The sequence below is a fragment of the Poecilia mexicana genome, unplaced genomic scaffold, assembly GCF_051168715.1.
Source record: "Poecilia mexicana isolate PSO_F unplaced genomic scaffold, ASM5116871v1 scaffold_9, whole genome shotgun sequence".
Taxonomy (NCBI): Eukaryota; Metazoa; Chordata; class Actinopteri; order Cyprinodontiformes; family Poeciliidae; genus Poecilia; species Poecilia mexicana.
In genome coordinates this window covers 4516620-4542739 of record NW_028263378.1, presented here as the reverse complement: position 1 = coordinate 4542739, position 26120 = coordinate 4516620, and the positions used below count along the sequence as shown (strand labels likewise).

At 38.4% G+C, this 26120-nt stretch overlaps 2 protein-coding genes across 2 annotated transcripts in view; one reads left to right on the top strand and one right to left on the bottom strand.

The window, feature by feature from the left end:
* Positions 1-26120, top strand: part of fras1 (Fraser extracellular matrix complex subunit 1) — a 265712-nt gene that overhangs the window by 42703 nt on the left and 196889 nt on the right. The window lies entirely within an intron of this gene.
* LOC148157606 (uncharacterized) lies at positions 291-5749 on the bottom strand. Its single transcript, XM_088008427.1, has one exon. It carries the CDS (start codon positions 4992-4994, stop codon positions 291-293), a length of 4704 nt encoding a protein of 1567 aa, XP_087864553.1. The 5' UTR covers positions 4995-5749.

The following is a 26120-nucleotide window of genomic DNA, read 5'->3' as shown; positions in this document are numbered from 1 at the left end:
GCTGCCCCCCTAGAGGAATGAATTTAGGAGCCTTTTATATGGTGCAGGTGAGCCTCATCAACGTCTGATTGACTTGACAATCCTCTGCTGGTCCAATGGTGTAGCTGCTTTCCTACAGCCACCAGGCAGCCAATCAGGAAGATGTGCTCTCACAGCTGAACCTGCATAACAAAAGGGAGCCTGCACAGCCTCAAGAGGCCAGGGGCCGTAACACTCCCCCCCTTAAATTACAAAACCATGTTTTGTAAATACTTAGTGCAAGAAAAAAAACAACAACAAAAGAAGCATATTCACAACCTGGAAAGGCCATCTGCAAGAACATTTTCTGTTCCTTTCTTGTGTCGAATGTTGAGTTTGTATTCTTGTAGCAATAATGCCCACCGCATAAGGCGCTGATTGTGGTTGTACATGCGTGACAGAAATACTAATGGATTATGATCAGTAAATACATCAATCGGCAAACTACTGGACCCAAGGTAAACATGGAAGTGCTGAAGAGCCAACAACAGAGCCAGGGTTTCTTTTTCAATGGTGGAATAATTTAGTTGATGCTTGTTAAACTTTCGGGAGAAGTAGCAAACAGGATGATCTAAACCCTCCAAATCTTCCTGTATTAGCACCGCACCAGCCCCGACAGCGCTGGCATCCACCTCCAGTTTGAAAGGTCGGGTCAGATCAGGTGCAGCAAGTACTGGTGTGTGGCAAAGAAGAGATTTGGCCCTCTCAAAAGCATCTTGGCATTCATCTGACCAAACAAAGTCAGTCTTTGGGCTAAGTAGATTGGTTAACGGTTGAACTACTGAAGAGAAGTTTCTGCAAAAGTTCCGATAATAGCCAACCATGCCCAGAAATCTACGCAGCTCACGTCGTGTTTTGGGTGTGGGATACCCATTAATTGCCACAACTTTAGCATTGAGGGGACGGACTTGCCCTCGGCCTACCTCTCTGCCTAAATATGTTACAGTGGCCTTGCCAAATTCACACTTTGCCAGATTAAGGGTCAAGGAAGCTTGGGCCAAACTATGAAATACTCGATATAGTGTTTGCAAATGTTCCCACCAGGTTTCAGTATATACCACCAGATCGTCTAAATAAGCACTGCAGTTGGAGATGCCACGCAGTACTATGTTTATCAGCCTCTGAAAAGTAGCAGGGGCATTACACATACCAAATGCCATAACCGTGTACTGCAAAAAGTTATCTGGGGTCACAAAAGCTGAAATGTTGGAAGCCCTTTCAGTCAAGGGGACTTGCCAATAACCCTTGAGAAGATCCAATTTTGTAACATATTTTGCAGCTCCAATATTATCTACACAGTCCTCAATCCTAGGGAGAGGATAGGCATCAGGTACAGTGACAGAGTTTACCTTGCGAAAGTCTGTGATAAAGCGTGGTGAACCATCTGACTTGGTCTCTAACAAACAGGGTGAGCTCCAGGGACTTTGACTAGGTTTGGCTAGACCATGCTCAAGCAGGTACTCAATTTCCTGTCTCATTAGCGAACGTTTTGTGGGATTAGCACGGTAAGGATGCTGTTTGATTGGCTTTGCACTTTGAACATCTATGTCATGTTCTAGCACTGTTGTACGTGTTGGTACATCATTGAACAAACATGTGTACTCACTGATTAGGTCCATTATCTCTTTTTGCTGTTCAGGGGATAAGTGGTCAAGCTGGCTCGCCAGAGATTTTAGCATTTCTGAGTTTGGGAGGCGAGGACTTGAACAGATGGGATAATTCACCCTTAAACCATCAACATTGTCTGACTCATCTACTTCTAGTGAAGTTGCAACTACAATTGGGGCGCACACCCCATTAGGTTCTGGAGCAGATCGGGAGTGGTACAACTTAAGCATGTTCACATGGCAGACGCGAGTCTTGCGCCGCCGATTTGGGGTACCAATGACATAATCATGCTCCCCTATTCTCTCCAGAACTTCATAAGGCCCATCGAACCTGGCGGATAAGGCCGAACCAGTAATAGGTAGAAGTGCAACAACCTGATTTCCTACTTGAAAAACTCTTTTGACGGATGTTTTATCATAACGATGCTTCATCCTTCTCTGGGAGTCAGCTAGATGTTTTTTTGCTAGCACATTAGCTTGGCTTAGGCGCTCACGAAAGGCTTGCACATACTTGGTCACACTTTTTTTAGAACCTTCCGCAGGAACCAAGAAAGATTCTTTTAACGCTCTTAAAGGGCCACGGGGGGTGTGACCAAATACTAATTCAGCTGGACTGAAACCAAGGGATTCTTGACCTGCCTCCCTAGCAGCAAACAATACAAATGGAACCCCCTCATCCCAGCTTTTCCCAGTTTCCAGACAGTACTTACGCAGCATTGACTTTAAAGTCTGATGCCATCGTTCCAAAGCACCTTGAGATTCTGGGTGGTAAGCCGATGAAACAACGTGCCTAATGTTTAAGGTTTGAGCTACCTGCTTGAACAACTTTGACTGAAAATTTGTTCCTTGATCTGTTTGTAGTGTTTTTGGTAAACCAAACACAGAAAAGAACTTTGTCAAAGCTTTAACCACAGACTTCGCTGTAATTTTATTCAACGGGATGGCTTCAGGGAATCGTGTGGCAGTACACATAATTGTGAGTAAATATTGATTTCCACCTGTTGTCCTGGGCAAAGGTCCAACACAGTCTACTATTACATGGTCAAATGGTTGGTCCATCACCGGAATAGGGCACAGTGGAGCAGGGGGTATTACCTGGTTAGGTTTACCAGCAATTTGACACACATGACAACTGCGACAAAACCTGGAAACATCTTGTTTCATACCAGGCCAGAAGAAGTGCTTTAACAGAAGTTGGTATGTCTTGGTAACACCCAAGTGACCGGACCACTGGCTTTCATGAGCCAGAGACAGGACCTTCTGTCTATATGCGGCTGGTATAACAATCTGTTTAACCTTACCCCAGTCTAAGCTGCCGGCATCTGATGAAGACCATTGACGCATTAACACACCCTGTTCCACAGTGAAAGCTTGCTTCTCTTTATTGGCTTGTTCAGCACTTACCACCTGCTTGAAACATCTTTGTAATGTCTCATCAGCTTGTTGAGCAGATGACAAATGTTGTCTGGTCAGGGGGAGGGATGCTTCCTCCCAGAGTGGACCAGGCTCCTCCAGCTCCCCCAAATCTGGAAGTAACGAAATGCTGTTACTTTTGGGTTGTGCATCACCCTCGCTAGAAAATGGAGACATCAAAACAGAATCAGAAATTGAAATATCCGAGTCTTTGCGTGCCTGTGCACGGGTGACCACACAGGCTGGATACAGCCCAGAGTCTAGTGAGTCTGGGGTTGTCTGGTTTAAAGGATTATCTAAAACCTCCAGACTTGGAAGTACTAAACCTCCAGCAATGTCGTTCCCCATTAGCATAGCCACCCCATCTATGGGTAACTCTGGGCATACAGCAATAGGGAAACACCCGGTGACAAGTTTTGATTTTAGATAAACTCTGTGGACTGGTCGTGGAGCATAGCCCATCTCTATCCCCCTCAGAACAGAATTGTATCCACACGCACTTTCAGACGAGAAAGGCAAAACATTTGAGAGAATGATTGATTGGGAACATCCAGTGTCTCTCAAGATGTGAACTGGTTTTAAATCAGAGGGATCAGATGCAAGTGAGATCAAGCCATCAAAAATGAATGGTTCAAAACAAGGATCAGGTAATTTGCCACCACAACCAGTGCTCTTATTACGGGGTTCTTTTTTCACAAAACCAACACCTTTAGTTTGTTCAGAATTTGGCTGCGATTTGTGTTTTAAAGCTAAACAATCAGCAATGACATGTCCAGGTTTGTGACAATAGAAACACTCACGGCTTTCCTTTGGAACTGTGGGTTTAACCAATGGAAACTGTGGCACAGAGCTAACATGTGACTTTTCATTAACAATGAATGATGACTTATGGGTAAGCACATACTCATCGGCAAGAACAGCAGCAGATGCAAGAGTGGTCACCTTCTGTTCATTTAAATACAACACCACCCGATCAGGAATGCACTTTTTAAAATCTTCCAACAATATTAGCTCACGTAAGGCATCATAATTGTTAGCCTTCGATGTGGCACACCACTTATCAAAGAGAATGCCCTTCTCTCTGGCAAACTCAACATGTGTTTGTCCTGCAGTTTTCGTTTGCTGTCGAAACTTCTGTCTATAAGCTTCTGGGACCAATTCATAAGCTTGTAAGACAGCAGCCTTAACCAGATCATAATCCAAGCTATCCTTTAACGGAAGCGCTGCCAACACCTCTTGAGCTTTACCAGAAAACTTACATTGTAACAAAAGAGGCCAGGTTTCCCTAGGCCATTGCAAAGCGCCAGCGATGCGTTCAAATGCTGCAAAGTATGAATCAACCTCAGATTCTCTGAAAGCAGGTACTAAAGAAATGCACTTACTGATGTCGAATGGCGTAGCAGACATGGAGGTGGAACTTGGTGTGACAGAGGCAGAAGGCGCTTGAGTCTGGGCCTCCAGCTCAAGTTTGCGCAGCTGTATAGCTTTCTCTGCCTCTATTTCCAGCCTCCTGATCTCAAGCTCCAGCTGAGCTTTTCTATCCTGGGCCTTTTCCTCAGCCTCCATCTGCAGACGTGCCAACCGTACCTTCAAACGAGCTCCATCTCGTCCTTCTGAGCTCACAGAAGACAGTGGGTCATAGCGAGGGAGTGTACGAGGTGTCTTTCCCCGTTCACTCACTCCTACCTCCACACTAGAACCATCCTTGAGGTCCTCCACAGACAAGGCCTTATGGCTTGGCACTGCAGCAGCCTCAGGCAGATCAGGCTCTTTGATCACACCAGTCTCCATCAACCTGCCCACTACCAGAGCCTTTAGGTCACGTTTAAGGACCTGTTTTGGGACCTGCAGCTTAAAGTGCTCCACAATTTGCAGCAATTCACACTTGCGGCAGCTATGTATAAGCTCAAAGGAGGGGTTAGCTAAAAAGTGCTCCAGATTAAATGGTACTGACATAATTAGTGGATACAGACAACCCAAAATGTTCCTCTTTTAATTCCAAACACTCCAGACATAGGGATCCTCCTTAACGAGGGATCCCGGACAAGCCCCCAATTATGTTACGCCCCCAAGGTCTAGGGGTCCAGGGGCAGTAACATAAAATGAGTCTGGAGCGACAGTGTAAAGTAAAAATGATTTATTACAAAATAAAGTTTCACAAAACAATACAATTTAACCCAATTAATGCAAAAAAAAGAGAGGGATTAACAAACTCAATAATGTCAGGAGCAAATTAAAGTTAAAAAAAATCCAAACAAGTCAGTTTAAAGTAAACTCAAAACAAACCACAAAAGGAAACAACACAAAGAAAAGAAACCACATGCAAAGGAGAGGCTGCGGGAAGCACGCAGCCTCCCAAACACCGGCTTCTAACTCATATTTAACTGGAGCAAAGTCAAAGTAACTAAACTGAACAAACAAGAACAAACAAAGACCAAGCTAGCTTAAAGTAGTTGCAACCACCAAAAAAAAAGAGAGGAGGCAGCTTCACAGAACCTCTTCAAAATAGCTGCCCCCCTAGAGGAATGAATTTAGGAGCCTTTTATATGGTGCAGGTGAGCCTCATCAACGTCTGATTGACTTGACAATCCTCTGCTGGTCCAATGGTGTAGCTGCTTTCCTACAGCCACCAGGCAGCCAATCAGGAAGATGTGCTCTCACAGCTGAACCTGCATAACAAAAGGGAGCCTGCACAGCCTCAAGAGGCCAGGGGCCGTAACAGGTTTTAATAAACTGGTAACAGAAGCATTTTTAAGAATATTGTAATATTTCATATAAGAATTTAATAGAACTTTAAATAATTTAATATTTTCTGTCCTCAGATGATTTAATTGTATGAACTGTTGAAGGAAGGTTTTAATGCATTTCAGGCCATTATTACTTGAAAAGGATATTTTTAATCTCAATGAGAAGTTTTTTTCTAGAAAATCTTTTTCATTTTTGATAACTTTTGATAACCTGGTGAGAAATCATATCTTTTTAAATCATTTGTACCAAAGTTGAAACCTATAGTCTCGAACAGCTCAAGTAAATATTTTTCATTAAAGCCACATAGAAAAAACTGTAAAGTTACCATGTTAGATTATTTATTTGTTCATTTTTAGTAACATTTTGCACAAATTTAGTTTATTTTTAAAACATTATTTAGTTTTAATGATGAAACACTGAAACAATTAATTGGATTAATTGTGATTAATTGGCTATTTAAATAATCCCCAACTAATTTAGTAATTGATTAACACAAACATTCAGAGCAGTAATTAAGCCAAAACTGTACTATATACGTATTGTAATGAAGTTTAAAAAAAACTTTTATAAGTTCTGCCAAAAACTAACACCAAAAAGTTAGTTCTAACACCAAAAAGTTAGTTCTAACACCAAAAAGTGTTAGTTTTATCTTCACTGGTTCAAATTCTGTAAAACAAAATCTCATATTAAAGTGGAAATATTATGTAAAAGCAACTTTTCTAAACTTTATATCATGTTATGTTGTTTTTCCCCTCACCACTTGTAGTGTTGCTTAAATAAAAAATCTACAGAATATGCCCTTTTTAGAAATTCGATTAATCGTCAGAATTATTGATTAATCGATAACTAAATTAATCATAAGTTGCAATCCTAGAACCAATATTTGTCTTGACTCATTTACTTAGTTACACACTGAAGTTTTCATTAATTTTTTGTTTTACGTCATTCTAAAAACTCAAGAGTTGGTCTTTTATTGCTTTTTTGGATAATATTTTTACGTTTCATTAAAAATTTCATTTTTTCTGATGCTCTCTGCCTCCGTAGTGTTAGTTTTATCTGAATCTGAGCCCTGTGCTCACCTGTCGGGTTTGCAGCTGATTTGTGTTGTCGCGCTCTGTTTCTCTGTCCCCCTTTTCGCCTCCATCTGTCCAACTCTTTCCTCCAGCAGAGAGGTCACGACCCCTGCTGCTGCAGCCAATTCCCAAGAGGCGGAAAAAAAATGTAAGAGCCATCAAAGGTTGAGAGAGAACCAACAGGTGGATATCAGCCACATCCATCTTGCTGTCGCAGCAGGAAGTAATGCGTACATTTGGTTTTCACATCACCGTCTGGCTCTTTGTGTCGTCTTTATCCTGGATTCCTTACCACTCAGGGCTTTAGGGATCAGGAAAAGTGGAAAATAACATGAAACGTGTGTTTGACTGTGAAAAAGGATTGATTTCTGCCTTTTAAGTTAAGGAGATTAGTCATCACTCGTACCCACTGTGTGCATATTTCACAGGAATTACGAAGTTTCAACCTTTAAGTTTTGCATAATTGCAACATTTCTTTTAAAATTGAATATTCGTCTAAATCCTCACTGCACTTTTACTTAACAAAGGCTGCTTTGGTTTTCTGGATATTGATCTGTTCATGTAAAACCAGGGAGCGAGGAACGACCGTGTAACTAAACAAAATTGATTGTTCAGCCTGTGTGTGAATGTCATGGCCCTTGATGAAGGATTATCTGTAAGCCGGTGTGTGTTATGTGTGCCAGGGAATCAAACAGGAACTTGATCTGGCTCTCCTTCACATCTCATGTAGATTTCTACTCCCATCGCCTCTTCCTGTCTCTGCGCCACTCGAGATTTTCGTCTGAGCAGCCCTTCGGAGGGAGGAACAGTGATTGGGTCAGGGCTTCTTCGGCTCTCTTTGGAGGATTCTCACATCGATAAATCATTATCTTTTGTTACAAGTGGGACATTTTTCTATTTTAAGAAAAACTGCTGCTGCTCCTAAGTGTGTTTTAAGGGAGAATGGATTATTTTCAGCTCCGAGCTTCATGTTTTATTCTGAACAGCGACCCGAACCTGACCGGTCACTCATAAGGACTAGTGCTGAAATGATTAATCATGATTAATCAATTCTTCAAATAATTGTCAACTAATTTAGTAATTGATTAATTTCCAACTGGACTCAGTGACTTAATGAACCTGACAGGTCAGTAATAGGAAGTAGGGCTTAAGAAATTGTGATTAACTGCGATTAATCAATTCTTGGAAGAATCGTCAACTAATTTAGTAATCAATTAATCGCTAACTGGACTGAAAAAAAGACATTTTGGTAAAAAATTATATATTTGGCCACAACTGTACAAAAATATATAGATTTTGCTTTTGATTTAAACCTTTATTTGTCTATAAATATGTTTTAGCTAAAACTCCTCATAGCTTTAACTTCACTCGGTTTGGATTTAGCAAACCGATCGGTATTGCATTTTAGACAATATAATGTTTATTTTCCTTTTTAAAATAAGAATTTAATTATTTATCTGCATCTTTTTTTATTTTTAATATTTTATAATAACGCTCAAGTGGTTTAATGAAAAATCTGCAGAACATGCGATTTTTAAAAATCCAATTAATTGATTAATCGTCAGAATGATCGACAGATTAATCGACAGAATGATGGAGACACTTTTTGACGATGTGATGGGGAATATTTTTCATACTAAATCCTGTAGTTTCATATTTGTCTATTAACTCTGCTGTATGCATAATTGTGACCTCATTAAATTAGAGGTGATTTTATGCCCAACTCTTTTTTTTTTTAAATCTTTGCAGTTATTTTCTGTTTCTTTTTTCAACCTGGGAAAAGAGCGATCTAAATGCATCTTTTAAAGCCTCCAATTTAATTTTCTGTTCATGTTTTTGATGAATGTGTGGAAGTGTCTTGGTGCTCTGACAAACAGCATGCTGATTTTCCTTTTCTTTTCTTTCACTCCAATATTAAACTCTTTCCTCTTCCTGGACCAACCACTATAAATGATTCCTTCTTCACCTCCTCCTTATGTGCAACATTTCCCGGCAGATAAAAACTTTGCACAAAAAATCTCTGATAATTCTTTCTCTTGCCATCATTTTAAATTCAAGGCTATTCCATTCATCTAAAGACACATTTTTATTTCCCAGCACAAGTTCAAAGACACTTTAGCTCCTTGGATTCCCTTTTCTTAACCCGTTTGAAGTGGAGGTTCACATAAAAGGACGAATCTTATCTCATCGGTTTGATTATCGCTGCAGCGATCGGCGTCGGGTCGAGGCCGGGATCTGATGCAGAAAGGTTTTAAAGCCGTCTGATCTAATTTATGGCGTGAAGAGAGCGCTCCAGCTGGGCGTTAAAGTGATAGATGAGGGTTTGTCAGATCTTTTTGCAGGTATGTTTATCGTCGTCTGTAGTTGGATAAATGTGAGCAGTGGATCAGAGATGTAGTTCAGCTGAAAAGCAGGTACAGTCCATGTTTTTTTTTTTTTTTTTTACGCTGCACAAAAGCAAATCGCAATTTTTCTCCCGGACATAAGAAAAATGAGCGGGCATCAGAAGGTGGCATGCGGCAGCGGTTGAGTGATGATTTATCCAAAACTCTGGAGCTGCAATATAAAGATCAATTTCCCTCCGAGTCACCAGACTGAGCAGGAATGGAAAAAAAAACAAACTTTTAACACTTATTTTTATTTATTTTTATTTTACACATCAGATTTCGTCTCAAAGCTCAACATTGTTGCTTGTCTTTAATGTTGTGGTTTGATCCAATTGCAGCATCTCTTGCCTGACTGGACTCTTAATGAATAATACGAGCGAAACGACTTGAGACGCTGAGACGAGATATCAAGGTTGCTCTTAACACACCAGTGGAAAAATAAAAAGCTTTCAAAACAAATCAATACTTTAGGTTTCGCTTTTCTTTGCTGTTTCCAAATTAAGGCGTCAATCGCAAAACTGAGGATGTTTTACTCAGAAATGCTTCAAGTCACGTTTTAAAAACCTCAAGATGGGGACAGAATCAGATTTATTCGCCAAGGTTGGAATTTGATTTCGGATTCAAGTGCTCACAACCTACAGACGTTAAATAAAGAACACAGGGAATAAATTCAATATGGATAAATAATGAAGAACAAAAGTTCACTAGATGCCTGCAGTTTTATACTGAAAGAAAATGAATTTATTTTGTAGCTATGAACAATTTTGTTTTTGGTCTTTTTAAAATACCAAAATTTAAACATAGCTGTATATTTTGGTCCATCTGATAGTTTAAACATTTCTAAACAGTGGATATATTACAGTTTAATCTTTTCATATCTTGGCTTTATCTGCTTATGCTTAGGACTGGATGATGGGGCTAAAAAACGCATCACAATATAAATGTTTCATATCAATTGTTTATTGTTGATCAGTTTTTCGTTTTAAATATCTGAAATGCGACCAAACTAGTGGCCTGGCCTTTCCTGTTTTATTAACAGTTTTTACTAAATGCTGTTGTTTGTTTTTAAGCAGTTATGAGGCAAAGTGGGGAAACATCAAACTGCTGCTGCGCCAGTTACTCAACAGGTTGTTGCTAGGTAACCAAAGTACGTTGCTAGGTAACCAGAGTTTCCAGCCCTAATTATGCTACTTTATTCATTCAACAAAATCTCCACTCAGTTCTATATTCTACATTTTTAAGTTTTAGAACACAATAAAATATCAAGTTAATTTCAGAAACTGAAAAAGATTTGTTTACTGAAAAAAAAAAATCAGATTATTTCTGTGTCTGAAGGAGAGCCAAGTCTCGGTTTCACGCCGTAATAAGCACATTTTGACCAACCACTCCATATTTCACATAGCTTCTGCTGTCGGGCAGAAGAAGCCATGTTTGCTGCTGAAAACGCGTCACCTGGGGCAGAATATCCCGTCACTTGATGAACGACAGAAATTACAGTTTTGTGGCTGTCGGTTGTCCTGACAGAGACGTCTGTGTTTTGACAGGCTGTGGACAGAGTCGTGCCGCTCTGTGTTTACTGGGCTTTCAAGGCTAGAAGAGTTTGTCTCACCTCGTTCTGAACCGCCGCTCCACCTTTTAACGCCCAGCTGTGCTGACAAATGTTCTGATGACTTGTAGTGCTTTGACTGGACCATACGTAGGTGGTTGGACATGAGACGAAAGAACTCACTGGGACAAAAAATAAATAAATCAGCTACACAGTAAATGTGAGTATTGCCAAATGTTCTGTTGGGCTGTTGGTTTCTTTTTGCACTCTAGCTGGATTTGCTTCCAGCAGTTTGCAGTATTTTTTTAAAGTTATGTGGCTCTAGTTGCCCTTATATATTTATTAGTAGTTGGAATAGAGGAAGGTCATTTATTGTGCCAGGAAGTAAACCAGGCTCAGCTACACTGGCTCTACTCTTGCTCTGCTCTTTTAATGTTACACTTTTTCTATAGTTTATATGTGTGATACACTGAAATTAATGCATAACTATAAAGTGAAGGAAAAATCTTTCCTCAGTTTCCTCCCCCTTTTTTTTGCAGTTTAATTTGCCCCTCCTTTAACCTGAAACTCCTTAAAGATCACCTGTTGTGCAAAATTTACTTTTGGCATATTTTTCCATTGGGTTTTTACTGCTTCTGCAAACAGCCAAAACAGTTTAAAAATCATTGAGTTGTTTCTTTTTTGTCAATAAGTTAAGTTAATGTCTTTTCATGTCTGGAAAATCAGCTCTTTCAAAAACCTCCTGATAAGTCAGATTCAGTCAGCACTGTGCCATTACCTAGCAACCCCAGCCATGTCACCTAGCAACCCAAGTGGATCTCCGGCAGTTTAGTTTGTTTTACTGCTGTACAATGGCTGCTGGAATAGACAAGTGTTTTGTTGTTGACTTACCATCCAGAAACCACTTGCTGTAATCTTGTTGGTTGTGCAGGAGGCTCCACTTCTGCTTCTCAAAGCTGTATTATTGCACTTCTGTTTTAAGCCATGTTCATGTGTTTGTGTGAACGTTGAGCTAGCGGCCATGGCCAGCAGGAGCATATTTGGATTTAAAGTGACATTATTGTGGTGTAAACAAAGTTTGACAAATATCTGCTGAAGTTCATCGTATTCCTGCTTCGGCTTTTGAGTTTTAGAAGAACATCAGTGTAATATCTATACTACAAAACAACAAATTCAATGTATTTTTGCAAAAAAACAGTAAGTTACACTGTGTAAGAAAATGTTTGCAATCTAGATTTATTGAAAGTACTAAAGATGTAACGGTTGTTTAAAAAAATTCAGCTGTCATCTGAAAATATCCTTTTTATTTTAGGTTGTTGTCATTTTTTTTACATGAAACTAAACGTCTTTAGGCGTACAGGCCATCTTCAAACAATAAAACCTGCTTTTACTCTGCTAGGGAAGCATTAATGTCACATCTGTCACTTTTATTACAACAAAGGTCAGACCATTAAAGGGAAAAGAATTGGAAATGAGTCATAAATTTGGTCTCTTACCCAAAGGTTAGTTTTATAGCAGACGTTGATTTTATTCTTAATATAAACAAGAGGTGTCCAGTGGAATATTTAGCTTATGCATGAATCAGTGAATTGTTATGAACCCTCTTCCTCTCTTCTGTGTTTATGCAGCAAAAACAACTCAAAATCGAATAAAAAAAGCTGTAATATGCCAACAGGGAATAATGAAATGCTACAAGATGCTGTGTGTGGCGAGTTGTCTCTGTGATGTGAGAAAACATGCATTAATAACATTGTGCTGGAGGAGATGCAGTACAGAAATGTGAAGCGAATGAAGTTTCGGGGTAAACTAGTTTCTGATTCTTCTTTGTGCTTCGAACTGCGGCTCGAACAGAAACTGGAATCAAGCAAACATACTGTACATCACAGCAGAAATTTCTGTCTTTCTGCTGCTTTCTGCTCGCGTTAAAAGATTTCGAGGTGCGCCTCCGTCAACATTTTGGTGCCTTTAAAGTTTTCAAAGTCGTTCTTAAGCCCTCAGGAGGAACCTCGATGTGTAGGAGCAAACATAAAAGAAAAGATGAAAAACGACTCAAGATCAGACGGGAACAGATAAAAACTCTGAATTTCCAGAATGGACAATCATGTTTGGAGTTAAACCATAAAAATCAAAGCGGTTTGTTTCTGACATCAGTCTGAAAGCCCCTGAAACAAACGGTGCGTTTGAGGCAGTGCAGGGACGGAGCGGTGATGGACATGTCCCGCTGGTACTCCCTGCAGCGCTCTGTTTTCATCATCGGGCCTCTTGTCTTTCTGCTGTTTGCTCAGTGGCATCGCAGGCATGTGCGTCACATGAGTCTGCAGAGAGATTTACCATTCACAGACGTTACAGAGGCGTTTCTGGGCCCGCTGGTTTGGGTTGACTGGCTTCTGGAGATCAGATGAGAAACTAAAACATGTCCAGTACCTTCACTCCTAAACGTAGTGGGAAAAAATGGTTTTATTTTTAAATTAAGGCACCTATTATTGTTCTCCAGCGAACGTTTCGGCCGAGAGGCGGGGTCACCCTGGACAGGTCGCCGGTCTGTCGCAGGGCAGCAAAGAGACATAAACAATAACTATATAAACTAACACATATCGGTTAGTTAGTTTATAAACTAATAGATTTATGAACTATTATAAATTTTACTATATAAAGAACTGAATACGTGTTAACTCTGGCAATAATAAAGACAGCCGTCTCTACAAACTGAGATTCCCGTGTTGGGAAATATGTTAAATCCCCTTTTTCATAACATATATTAACAGTTTAGATAAAAATCTGCTTCAAATGTCATTTTTACATTGATGACGCTGTCTTACATTGTTTGTTGGCTTTTTAAAAGCAGCTTTTGATGGGATTTGGTCCAATTTGAGTGATAAATTCTCACAAATCTGAATGTAATTTTTTCATTATTGTTTTTCTTCATTTATTTGAAAAAGAAGTGTTTAATCTCATTGAGAGCTAACCGATTAAATAAATGTAAAAACAAAGATAAAAACTGAGTTAAAATATGCAGCTTGATTGGGGACACTGCATCGCCACTGGTAATGATTTATATTATTATAACGAATCTTCTTTTTCAGCTACATAACTTCACCTTCCTACGCAGCAGAACTGATATCCAGGTTTAACTGGGTCACAGAACATCAAACTCTAAATGCGTTTCTTTACTTGTCACGGTTTTTATAAAGTTACTGCTCAATTTTCCTGATTTTTTTTATTCACAAACTTTTTTGTTGAACTACTTTCTTCCCCAAAGTCTCACCTGTGTACATGCAATATATTCCTGTCAAATTGCTGCAGATCGCACTGCCTGGTTCCCCTTTCGCTGCCATTGTAATTCTTCTCATTGACGCTGGAGGTGAAGGTTGTTTTCAACCTGTCATTTCTCATAGATGAAAACCAGAAAAATATCTGTGCAAGTACCAGAGTTTCTTCTATAGTCTCTTTGTTTGATTTAAAACCCTGCTTTGCCTGAGCTAAAGTGTTGCTTTGGGCTTCATTGTCCCCTCAGGTCCTGAGAAAGAGCGGGAGTCGTCATAGCAACAGGCACCTTAGGGCATGTTTTCTTGTTGTTTTAGTCATTTTTGGCTGCCTTCATAAACCTTGTAAAACTTTAGCGTTGCTATCGCTGAGGATATCTAATCTAGAAATTAAGTGAGACATTTAATTGTTTCGAAGGCGGAAGTTTAAGAAAAAAATAAAAATATTGTGAGAAAAAAGTGGTACATAAATAAACTCATAATATTACCAGAATAAAGTCGTACAAGAACAAAGTCAAAATAATACAGGAATAAAATCGTAGTCAGTGCATCAGCATCAAATTATTATCAGTGGAAGGACACTGTATGTTACTGATAATAATCTGATATGTTAACAGATTATGTAAGATTATGAAAGCCGACAATGTGCAGCATTCTGGATCAATATGATGTATAAAAAAACGGAGAAATATGATTTAATGCAATTACTTTTCATGAATTATGATTGACGAAACAATCATGCTTCATGATTCAACTAGACCCAGTGAATATTATCCAGCTGTCTTTTGTTGCGATGATTTTGAGAGTTTTGTGTTTTTGAAGGAAAAACGTAGCATGAAAACGGCCTTCACAGAGAGCCTGGCCTTATGTGGAGAGAATCAATACGGACTCAAATTGTGGTGCTCTTTGGTTTTTCTCTCTACTTTAATTTCCAGTTTTACTTTAAAAGGTTATGTTTGTTGCTCCGTCTTATTTTATATTATTGCCCTTTTGTCTTCCTCCTAAACCTCGTAATCGTTCCCAAGTTGTTTCAGTTTTTCCTTTGGCCCTTGAGAGGAAAAAGTCATAGTTTATCGGCTTACCTCATGTTTAATTTTAAGCAAAGTACTAACGTGTTCTAACTAATATCACTGGAATAAATCTGATATTTATTATACATCAACAGCTGGGTAAATATTATGGATGTGAAGTTTGTCAAAATTAATTCATTTATTCTTCAAATAAACTTTTTTAAATCAAAGTTATTTTCTCCTGAAATATATGATTTGTTTGTTGTTGTCATGGCAACCTCCTGGCACGGTTGCTGAAGTTAACGGACGTGTGACGTCACATGAGAACTGTTTGTATTCAACCTGCAGCAGAAAACCGCTGGAGCAAACGTAGATATTTCCAGTGCAGCCTGCTGCCGGAGTCTTTATTAGTCTGCAAATAGCTGGCTTGCAGTGTCATGTTTGCAGCTACAACCCGAGCCGCTCCAGGCGCAGCAACAATCCTCTGATTTGTAATCACTGCCTGAACGTCGCCGACGTCTAACAACCTGCTTCTGAACCACTTATCCAGCTGACAGTTGTTATTAATCCAGTTTTGTGATTCCGGCACCGACGAGAAATATTTGCAAACTTCTCTTCTTGTTCACTAACTGGAATCGCTCTCTGGCCTGCGACTTTATTCCAGCCTCGTATTTGGTTACAAAGTGAAAGCTAAAATAGCTGCCATGTTTTCCCTGTGGCGCCTGGCTGCAGCTGTTTCTTTTTTTTTTTTTTTCCTGTGCCTGGAAAGTCTTTGCCTCTAAAATAATCTGAGTTGGAGACGGCATGCCAAGTCCTCACAGAGCTTTTCTAAATATGGACAGAGCTGTCACATCAACACCTGCTCAGGACGGGCCCTGCATGCTGCAGCTAAGAGAATTAGTGCACAGCTTACACAGTAAGGCAGGAGAAAAGCTGCACAATGGGCGATAAGCAGGACTTCTGAGGCCTGACAAATATGCATTTGGACAGGATGGTTCAGAACATAAGAATTTAGCTGCTGCCCTCGTTTTCTTTTTACTTTTAAAGAACAAAGAGTTAGAAAAGCACAAAACTCTTAGGAAACTGAAAGGAGGGAATGTAAAATTTAAAATGTGATTTTGGGGATATTTGATTTTAGAGAGAATACAGGATTGAACTCATCAGTGATTTTCACCATAAAAAAAACAAAAAAATCTCGGAGGTTTTCGATACAAATTCCACAAAAATGTTGGGAACAATTAATTAATCCAAACATACAAAGAAATCCAAACAGATTAGACGATAGGTGTTGTGTTCTAAAATTACGAGAATAAAGTCATAATATACAATTCTATGAAATTATTCTCACAATCAAAGATTTTTTGTACTTTTCCCAGTATGTCTCTAATACTCTTTTATAATATCTTTGAACGAAAATGAGAATAATTTTTGAACTCGTCCACTGAAATGCATTAAATAATCTGGATTTTATGGAGGATGAAAACTTCATGATCAAACAATAAATCTGCACAACTTTTTATTTGAACAATTTTATATCTAAAAAAAAAAACACCTGAAAATGGCTGAAAACAAGTGCACAATTATACAACTGTACATCTCTGAATAGCACAAGTGGAGCCTGCTGCACAACCAACAAGAACGCAGCAGGTGGTTTCTGAATAAGTAGTAAACATCAAAACACTTGTCTTTTCTAGCGGCCATTGTAAAAACTATCTGACTAAATGTTCTGGAACTCAGCTTGGGTTACTAGGCAATGGGGCTGGGCTCAGTTGGAGTCGCTAGGTAACGGCGCAGTTGACACCCAAATGGAATTATAAAAAACTTTGAAAGTTATTCAGAGGTATAACTTTGAATAACAGCTTTGAGCAAAAGTTACCAACAAAGAATCCCTGTTTAGAGGCAGAACCTGTTTAACATTTCCCAAACATAAAACATAGTTTTTTCCACCTGCCTTTTAAGAAATATACCAAAAAGTGTAAGTGAATGTTAAATCTGTATTCACAATTTATGCTGCAGAGCTGAATGCTCAGTGTAAAATTGAAGATGATGCTTGGCGTGACTCTGAAATGTTAACCTAAGCTTTCCCTGATTTGCTCCACTACAGACAGAAAAAATATTCTGTTTCCAGAATCCTGTGACATTTACTGGCAGAGTTAGAGATTCATAGAAACACTGACCTGTTTGATCCCGCTGCTCATTGATTTTAGATTCTCTTTATTGCTCCAGAATTGCAAGTTTAGGGTGGAAGAGTGTTGCATCAAGCTGAAGTCTAACTTGGCGTGACTCTGAAATGTTGATGTCAGTGTACCACTTTCTCATCCTTCATATCTTTTCAATTAATCAATCAAGTTTATTTGTATAGCACATTTCAGTGATAAGGCAGTTCAAAGTGCTTTTCATCATAAAAACTCAAAAACAGATTCCATTTAGTTGATATACATCAAATATGTTGGTTAGTGTTCAAAATCATGTTTTCAGGGGGAAACTGGGACCAAAATGAGGTTTTAAAGTGAAACAGAGTTTATTGTACCGTTTATCATTTATCATGACAAATTTCCGATTTATCGTTGTCATGATATATTCCAATTAATTTTGTTTAACACCTCACAAAACGTTTGAGGCTATAATTGCTGCCATCACAGCCATATAGTTACCTAAAAAAATTAGTAATAAATTGTCCTTATTGTCACGTTTATCTTTATCACAACATTAACACAAAATATCATGATAAAGAGAAGATGATGTTTTCTGCATCTAAAAATCAGACAATGTTACTCATTTGTGCTGAAAAATGTTTAAAAATTGTTAAATGAACAGGAGTGGAGTTTAATGAATTCGATTGCCTGGGTTTGATGATTGAAGGTGGAGAGGTAATACCTGGATGGAGCTGTGTTTTCCCTGCAGGTCCCGCTGTAATTCAGCAGGATTTCACTTTTCATTCAAGCAGCTTGTCCTCCAATTATTCAGCCATGGAAGCACTGGAGGGAATTACCTTCTCTAATTAAGACAGCCCGACTCTCAGCGATTGCATTTTGTCTGAAGAATTACAGCGAACACACAGGGATTTTCGAATGTTATTGTCTTTCAGTAAGTTTTTTGATTTGCTAAAAACTTTGAAAACCCCCCGACTGTTTCGGTTTTTCTTCCTTTCAGCCTGGAGAGGCAGGGGTTTGTATTTCTCTGCAATGTTTTTAGGATGTTGCTTTCACTTGACAAACGTGGAGGACAAATTGCTCTCTGCAGGGTTGCCGATTAGAGGCGATGGCCTTCAGAGTTAAAGGTGATTGGACTTTTGCCGTGCAAGCCTTTCGGGGCTGTTGCCCAGGAAATCCACACTCAGTCAGTCTTTTCTTCACTGGGTTGAAGATTTATCTGCCTCTGCCAGAAGTACTTAGAGTTGCATGCAGCCTATCTCGGGAACCCTGGCAGTTTAATATAAATACAGGTACGCGTGTGTTCGGTTCAGGTAATTCCAACTGTGTTCAATGGACTGCCATGATTTTTCTCTTGGTTGTTTATGGTGCTAAGAAATGCAGAATTTTCCCACTTTTGAGTGCAAATATAAGTTATTAAAACTTTGCTGCATGCATGACTTCATTATCTAACTAAGACATCTGCTGAATCCTGTTTCTAGTTTAAACTTGCTTATGTTTGCATCTGGTTTTTATTAGACGTCTGAATCCAAGTTTGAAAAGTTGTACGTTTTAAAAATGTTTGTTTTTTTTACACGTTTGTTAAACTGTCTCCATGTCGCGACAGAGTAATGTGAGACAGATAATCTGTGAAAAGATCAACACACTCTCCTTCTCCATGAGACACTATTTCTTTCTGACGAAATGCACCAGCCTCGACCAAAACCAACCAATCAGACAGGAGGAGGGTATTGGCGCTGTCAATCATTCTCATGAATGTGCTGCTAAATGTGCTAATGATGGAGAAACAACTTGCGGTTACAAGAAAACCGTTTGTCTGACTTCATCGATGACTATGCTAAGTACTATGCTAACTAGCCGTAGCATTTGCGACAGGCTATGCAGATGGGAAAACGTCTAGCGTTCTCCCATCTGATGGGAGAACATCCCAGTGCTAAGTAGAAACGTTAGCACTGGGAAGTGCTAACATCCCAGTGCTAACGTTTGGGATGTTAGCACATCCCAGTGCTAACTGGGATGTGCTAACATCCCAGTGCTAACTGGGAGAAAGCAGAAGAGCTAATTTTTTCACAGATTATCTTAAACTGTCACGACATTGTGACAGCTTTTCTGATCAGAGGAAATAATCTGGATTTTGTGGACGTCACGTCTTTACAATTTGTTCATCTTTCTGAATAGGGCAGGTACATCGGGATGAAGAGTGTGATTTTTACAGTGCTATCCTAAAAATTCAGGTTTCATTTACACTAAAGCTGTCAATTAATCTGAAACGTTAAAATGACATAATACAGATTAATCGCATTATGTAAAAGCCTTTCTCGCGCGGAGCGTTATCTAGTTCACAGCACTGCGTCATCGTTCATCATTTATTATGATAAACTTCTTACCATGATATTGTTTGTATAAACCCCCATAGCTGTCCATATTGTTAAAACTGTTAGTTTTGCTATTTTCTCAACTGTTTGTTCAATGAAAACCTCAATAAAAATCAATATATTTGAAAATATGATTAAATGCAGTTACTATAAGTGGTTTAGCAACACAAATCAAACTTCTTTAAAGAAGCGCGTTGATGTTTTTCTAAAGCAGCATTTATGTTTGTGGGGATATAACAGCTGTGACATGCAATCACATCCATATCTGAAACAAATTGACACTTTATTGTTACCACAATAGTTTAACAAAGCTGCAAAGTTGAGCAGACTTGTTGGATATAATGACAACATCTGCACTGATTGCCTCTGAACATCCACTTTATCTTGGGTTCGTTGAGATCCAAACTCTAATTCTCACCGTTGATTTAAATCAATAAGTAAGTGATGAGGTCATTCGTCCCTTTCAGTTCTATCAGATCTAAATAACAGAGATCGTTTTTGTTAATACTCCTCTTAACTTGTAGATTCTTGTTTTGATCCAGATCTTCTTTGACGGTTTATGGTTTTCCAGCTGGACTCCAACTTTCCCACTGATAGTGACACAAGAACCTGAAACGGAAGTGAAATTTCACCACTGCTGCACAGTCATCCTTCAGATCGGTTTCCTGATAGATTCTGCAAAATAATTACCCAGCGCTGGTCTGCTGTGGGGAGGGGAGGCTGCAGAGAGCTGGCCGTCTTGGCTCTTGTTTCCTTGCAAAGTCATTCAGCTCGACACAGTTTGTTGGCCGGCTTCCCTTTTTAAGGATGTTTAGAGCTAAAAGTCTGAGAATGAAGCTGAAAGTGTCCAATAGTTTCCTTTGTGTGCTCAAAGTGAAGCCACACAAACATTAAAATACTGCAAAAATAGAGAACAAATATTTTTAATCTAGATTATACTGCAAATAACTGTGTGCACTTGAAATAAGACTAAATTAACTGACAAGTAATTTCTCATAAAATATAGGAGCTTGTTTTAAGTTAATAATTTCTTAATATAAATGAAAATTACTAGTTACAAGAAAAACAATCCACTATTTCATCAATATTAAGGAATTATTTACTTAAAAGTATCTGCTATTTGGTGCTAAATATTTGCTTGTAAGTTAGTTTTGTGTTGTTTCAAGTGTATTAAGATAATTGTACGGAAGAGGATTAGGGCCACTGAAAAAAAAAGAATGCTGACTTTAATCTGAGATTTCAGAGAAAAGAAAGTCAGTATTCTGATAAAAACTAGAATTTTTAGCTTAAAGTCAAAATTCACAGAAAAAAGTTCAAATTAAAACGTCAGAATTCACAAAAGAAAAGCCTCACAATTCTCAGAATAAAGTCAGAATTTCAAGACAAAAGTTCAGATTCTGAGGAAAAACAGTCAGATTTCTCAGATTAAAGTCAAAATTCTGAGAATTAAGTCAGAATTATGGGGGGGAAGCTTGAATTCTCAGATTGAGAAAAAAAAACTATTTTCACAGAATAAAAAGTCTTTTTGACTTTAGTCTGAGAATTCTGGCATATTTATGGCTGAAAATGTACTTTTAAGTTAGTTATTGTTTCTTATTTTGTCTGCAGTTGCCCTAATTCTCCTCCGTATATTTGCTCTAGAAATTAGGCCAAAAACATTTTGCATGATTATGTTTTTGCAGTGAAGAAATTCTTTTCCTTTTGATACTATAGGAGGATAATTATAATATCTTCAGACAGATATTAATTTCACTACAGGTAAGAGACCGGTGTCCGCTGTGTGACTGAAGGCTGTCCTCGCCTATAAAAGCTTTAATATTTTAATAATTTCTCTGACGGATGTCAGCAGCGCAGATGAGAAATTCACTGGGAAGCCGTCCAGGTTTCAGGTTGAGCTTATTTGAAGATGCAAATGAGTCCAACTCAAAAAAGAGAAAAGTAATAAGATGGAGATTCAAAGAAGCTGTTGGTGACGCAGAGGGGAAAATGAAACTTTCCGAAATAAGAAGCAAGTCATTGGAGAGAAAATGAGAAAGAAAGAAAATCGAGAACAACAAAAAAACCCAGCAGGGACCATTTACAGGGAAATTAATTTACGTCCAGTCAGAAAATGAAAAACGTCACTGAGATGGAAACTTTAGAGAAAGGTTTGGAGGAATTAAAAAGAAAGAAATCGAAAAAGTATTAATAAAAAAAGGTTTTATTTATCCCCCCTTTTTAGTGAAACTATTTCCTCTGAGATTTTGGGTTTGCATCTTTTTGAAAGGATTCATTGAACTGATTCAATCCAATTTAGATTGTTAATGGAGCCTGAATCCACAACAAATGTAATCTCAAGAGACTTTACAGAAACAATGAGTCCAATTTATATTTTTTTATCAGAAATTAAACTCCCAATGTCTACAGAATAACTTTTAAATTGCATCAAAAAGTGCTTGGTAGAAATAAATCAGTGCACTGTTTAATTCAAATTTAAAGGGAAATAAATATTGTAATAAGTCATATTTCAAAAATCCTCAGTCTGTGTGGATGGTGATGCAGCAGTAGCAGTCAGTCTTACTTACAGCAAATCTGAAGATGCCTCTGACAGAAGACTGTTGCTGCAAGTCAAACTGTCACTAGAAACTAATATATAAATATCAGCAGAGATTTTATTCCATGGCAAAATGGCATCAGTTGTTAGCAAACTCTGCTAATCCATCTCATTTGCTTTTGCCGTTTCCCTTTAAATCTCTGTTTGGTTCTGTGCTTTTTGGTCATAACTCAGAATCTTGCTCCATTTAGGAAGTTCCTGACTGATAGTCAGTAGCTGCGTTTCCATTAAACTTAAAATTGCACAATTTGACAAATAAATTTGCTTAATGGAAACAAGTTAATTTTTAAAAAATTCTCCTTTTTCACTAAAAAGTTTTTGCACGAGGATAAGATTTTTTTTGGGGTGGTGGGTCAAATAGAAACAGGTTTATCTTGCAAAACTGCAATAGAAACACTTTTTTTGCTTCACACGAGTCACATAATCAACAACCGGATGTTACTACTGTCGGAAACGACAAAGAAAACAACAACAACAACAGGAAGTAGTTGGAGGAGGATGGTGCAGCTAAATGTTGCTCAATGTTTTTTTTTATCTTAAATGCAAAATGTATCTATTTTTTCTACAGTGTTTGGTTAAAACACTGTTTTAAAGGTTTTGTTTTTAACCAAGTGGCTGTAGAGTCTATGCTCCACTAAACGATTAATCAATTACTAGATCAGTTGACAATTATTTAAACGACCGATTAATCACGATTAATCTGATTAATCGTTTCAGCCCTGCTGTCAATTAGCAAGATATTTGAGGAATTGACTGCAGGTAGATAAAATATAAACCCAAATTTACAAAAACTGAGACAAACTAGAGAAAACCTGAAAAAAACTTTGACTTTTGAGCGGAGCAGACGGATCCAGCAAAGCATCACTAAAAGCTGAGGGCTTAATTACCACGCAGGTTGATTGCGACGGGGGAAAACAGGGAGCACTTAAAAGAGGCTGCAGCAGTGAGTGAAGGCAGGAAACTGGAGTTAACCGTGGAAATCTGATGGGAGAAAATGACTAAACAGAACTAACACGACACTCAGAAAAAATAATCCGACATGAGATTTGAAACACCAAACGAAAAGATGACAGAAACTCATAAACGAGATTAAACACAAGGCAGAACGACGCAAAAATACGAGAGGAAATCTAGACGTAACATGTATAAATACTGACTATTAGTACAGCAAAGGCAAACTTCACAGATGCTTTCCATTTCAGTGTTTTCTTAGTTAAATGCTACTGTCACTTTAAGAGATTCAAAATGTAACAGTCAAAGGGTTGGCGACTAAATGGGTCATAATCTGTCATGTTTCATTCTCCAAACTGGACCAAACGAACAACAGCTTCAGAAAATGCTCAACTAAATGAAATTACATGATAAACTTCAAGATTTTTAATATTATTTATCTCCACAGTACAAAAACACAAAATCTTACCAAACATTTTTTGGTTCCAAATATCTTGGCACACTTTAAGTAAGAAAAAAAAAACATATAAGTGGTTTTTCATCTCGATATAGGAGCTTGTTTTAAGTAAATCATTTCTTAATATTGATTAAAAAGTACTAATTCAGTAGGCAGATTAGTTAAACTATAACAAGATATTTTCCCCATGTTACACGTGAAACAATTGGCAAGTAAAATGTTTACTTTTTAATCATATGAAGGTATTATTTACTTTAAACAAGCTCTTACATCTTGCTATTGTAGAGGAAAACTAAGATATTTGCACTACAAAGTTGACCAAAAATACTTAATATTTTATGTTTTTGCAGAATTTCAAACTTCTTGATTACCAACATAAAAACAAGCTTATATGTAATGGTTGAGAATTGGTTTGTTTTCACTTTGATCTCTTGTCAGATTCAGTAATTACATATGAATGTTTTATTTTTTGTGTTTCTTTTCCACAGCAGTCCATCTTATGACTAAATAAAGAGAATATTTTCAATTTCATTCATTCCATTTCTTGTTTTTTATTACAAGGAAGATAAATATTGCTTGAAACCAACAGCAGCTTGTAACATTTTTTTCTTTTTTAGCTGCTGTAATTTCCTTCCATAAGTCACAGCGTCTGGCGAAAAAACTAAATTATTTACCAGCCCCGGGTCAGAAGACACGGAGGTTTACAAGAAACCACACGGAGGCTTGACCGGGCCTTAAAGCAAGACATTACCGCACATTTCACTTTTCATACCACAACATAACCTGCAACAGCCGTGTGTGTGTGTGTGTGTGTGTGTGTGTGTTTGCACCAAAATACAAAACCTTCCTCCCAAACTCAGTTATTGCCCCTCTGTACCCTCTTAGTGTCTTTAATAAAGATGAGCAGAGTGTTGCTGGACAAACTGTAACCTGTATATACATGTAGCTGTGTGTGTGTGTGTGCGTTTGTGTGTGTGTGTGTGTGTGTGTGTGCGTTTGTTTGTAATACCTTGTGGGGATGATTTTCCTGACATATACTACGTTGTGGGGACCAATTGCTCCTTGTGGGGACCAGAGCCTGGTTCCCACGAGGGGAAACCCTGGTTTTGGGTCAGGGGTCAGAGTTAGGGCTAAGGTATGAATTGAGTTTTGGTTAGGGTTAGGGTTAGGTATGTGATGGTTAGGGTTAGGAAAATGGTAAAGGTAAGGTTTAGGCTGTAGAAATGAATGGAAGTCAATGGAAAGTCCCCACAAAGATAGCAAAACAAACATGTGTGTGTGTGTTTGTGTGTGTTCGTGTGTGTGCGTGTGTGTGTGTGTGTGTGTGTGTGTGTGTGTGTGTGTGTGTGTGTGTGTGTGTGTGTGTGTGTGTGTGATCTGATCTTTCCTCTCTCAGCTCCATAATTTGATTTTCTGCTCAGGCCCTGGTGGGATTTTCCTTTTTGGGAAATCTTTTCTACTTTCTCGTTATTTATTTATCTATTAGTTTATTTTTGGGACTCAAAGCACACTGCACATCGCCACACACACATCGCCTCATACATGTTTTTATTTCTACACTGCAACAGCACAAACTCTTACCAAGTATTTTTGGTCTTTCTAGCACAAATATTTTAATTAGCTGGAAATCAGACAAAGCAGCATACAGGATCTTGTTTTAAACTAATAACTCCTTAATATTGATGAAAAAGTTCTTGTTTTATTGGCAGATTATTTCACTTACAACAAGACATTTTTCCGATCCTATAAGTGAAACAATCTGCCGACAGAACAAAAACTTTTTCACCAATATTAAGGCTGAAGCCAAGGTTTTACATCTTTGCTGAAAAGATACTTCTGAGTTAGTTTTCTTATTTCAAGCCTACTAAGATATTTGCATTAGAACTAGATCTAAACTACTTGGTAAGACTTTACGATTTTGCAGCGCAGTGGCTTTTGTTTACACCAATTAATGCAGATGAAGCCAATTAACTTCAATAAATACAAATCTGGAGTTTTTGTTCTGTTTTGATTGTGGAAATGTTTCTTCCTGCTTCTTGCAGCTGTTTGTGTCTCTCTCTCCTCCTTCCTCCAAATGACATTTTGTTATTTTTGTTGTGTATCTCAACGCGTTATTAAAGCTAATGATGGCGCAGACAGCAGAGCGCGTTGCTTCCCATGTCGGGTTTCGGTCGAGACGAGTCGTCATGGCGATCAATACGTCACCGGGCCGCTTGGTCTGCTGGGTTTACTGCCACAAGAAGCGACGTGCAAAATTCTTGCTCCTGTTTTACGAGCTTTACATTTAGTTTTCATCATCTGCTGCTTCCTGAACTCATGGCATCATATTTCTCAGAGTGGATGCAGCCGCTGAACGAGTTTCTTTTATCACATGCAGTTTCTAAATTGATGCACTTCTCAGTCATAAAAAGAATGCTTTGCAGCTTTTAGAACCTGGCAGGAGGGACAAATTAGGCAGAAATTTGTCCTCAAACGGCACTTAAATGACCAATTACACAGAATGTGGCAGCATGATTAGTTCACTAA

Coding starts and splice junctions, on each gene's coding strand:
- LOC148157606 (XM_088008427.1), bottom strand. CDS start 4,994: ATGTCAGTACCATTTAATCTGGAGCACTTTTTAGCTAACCCCTCCTTT.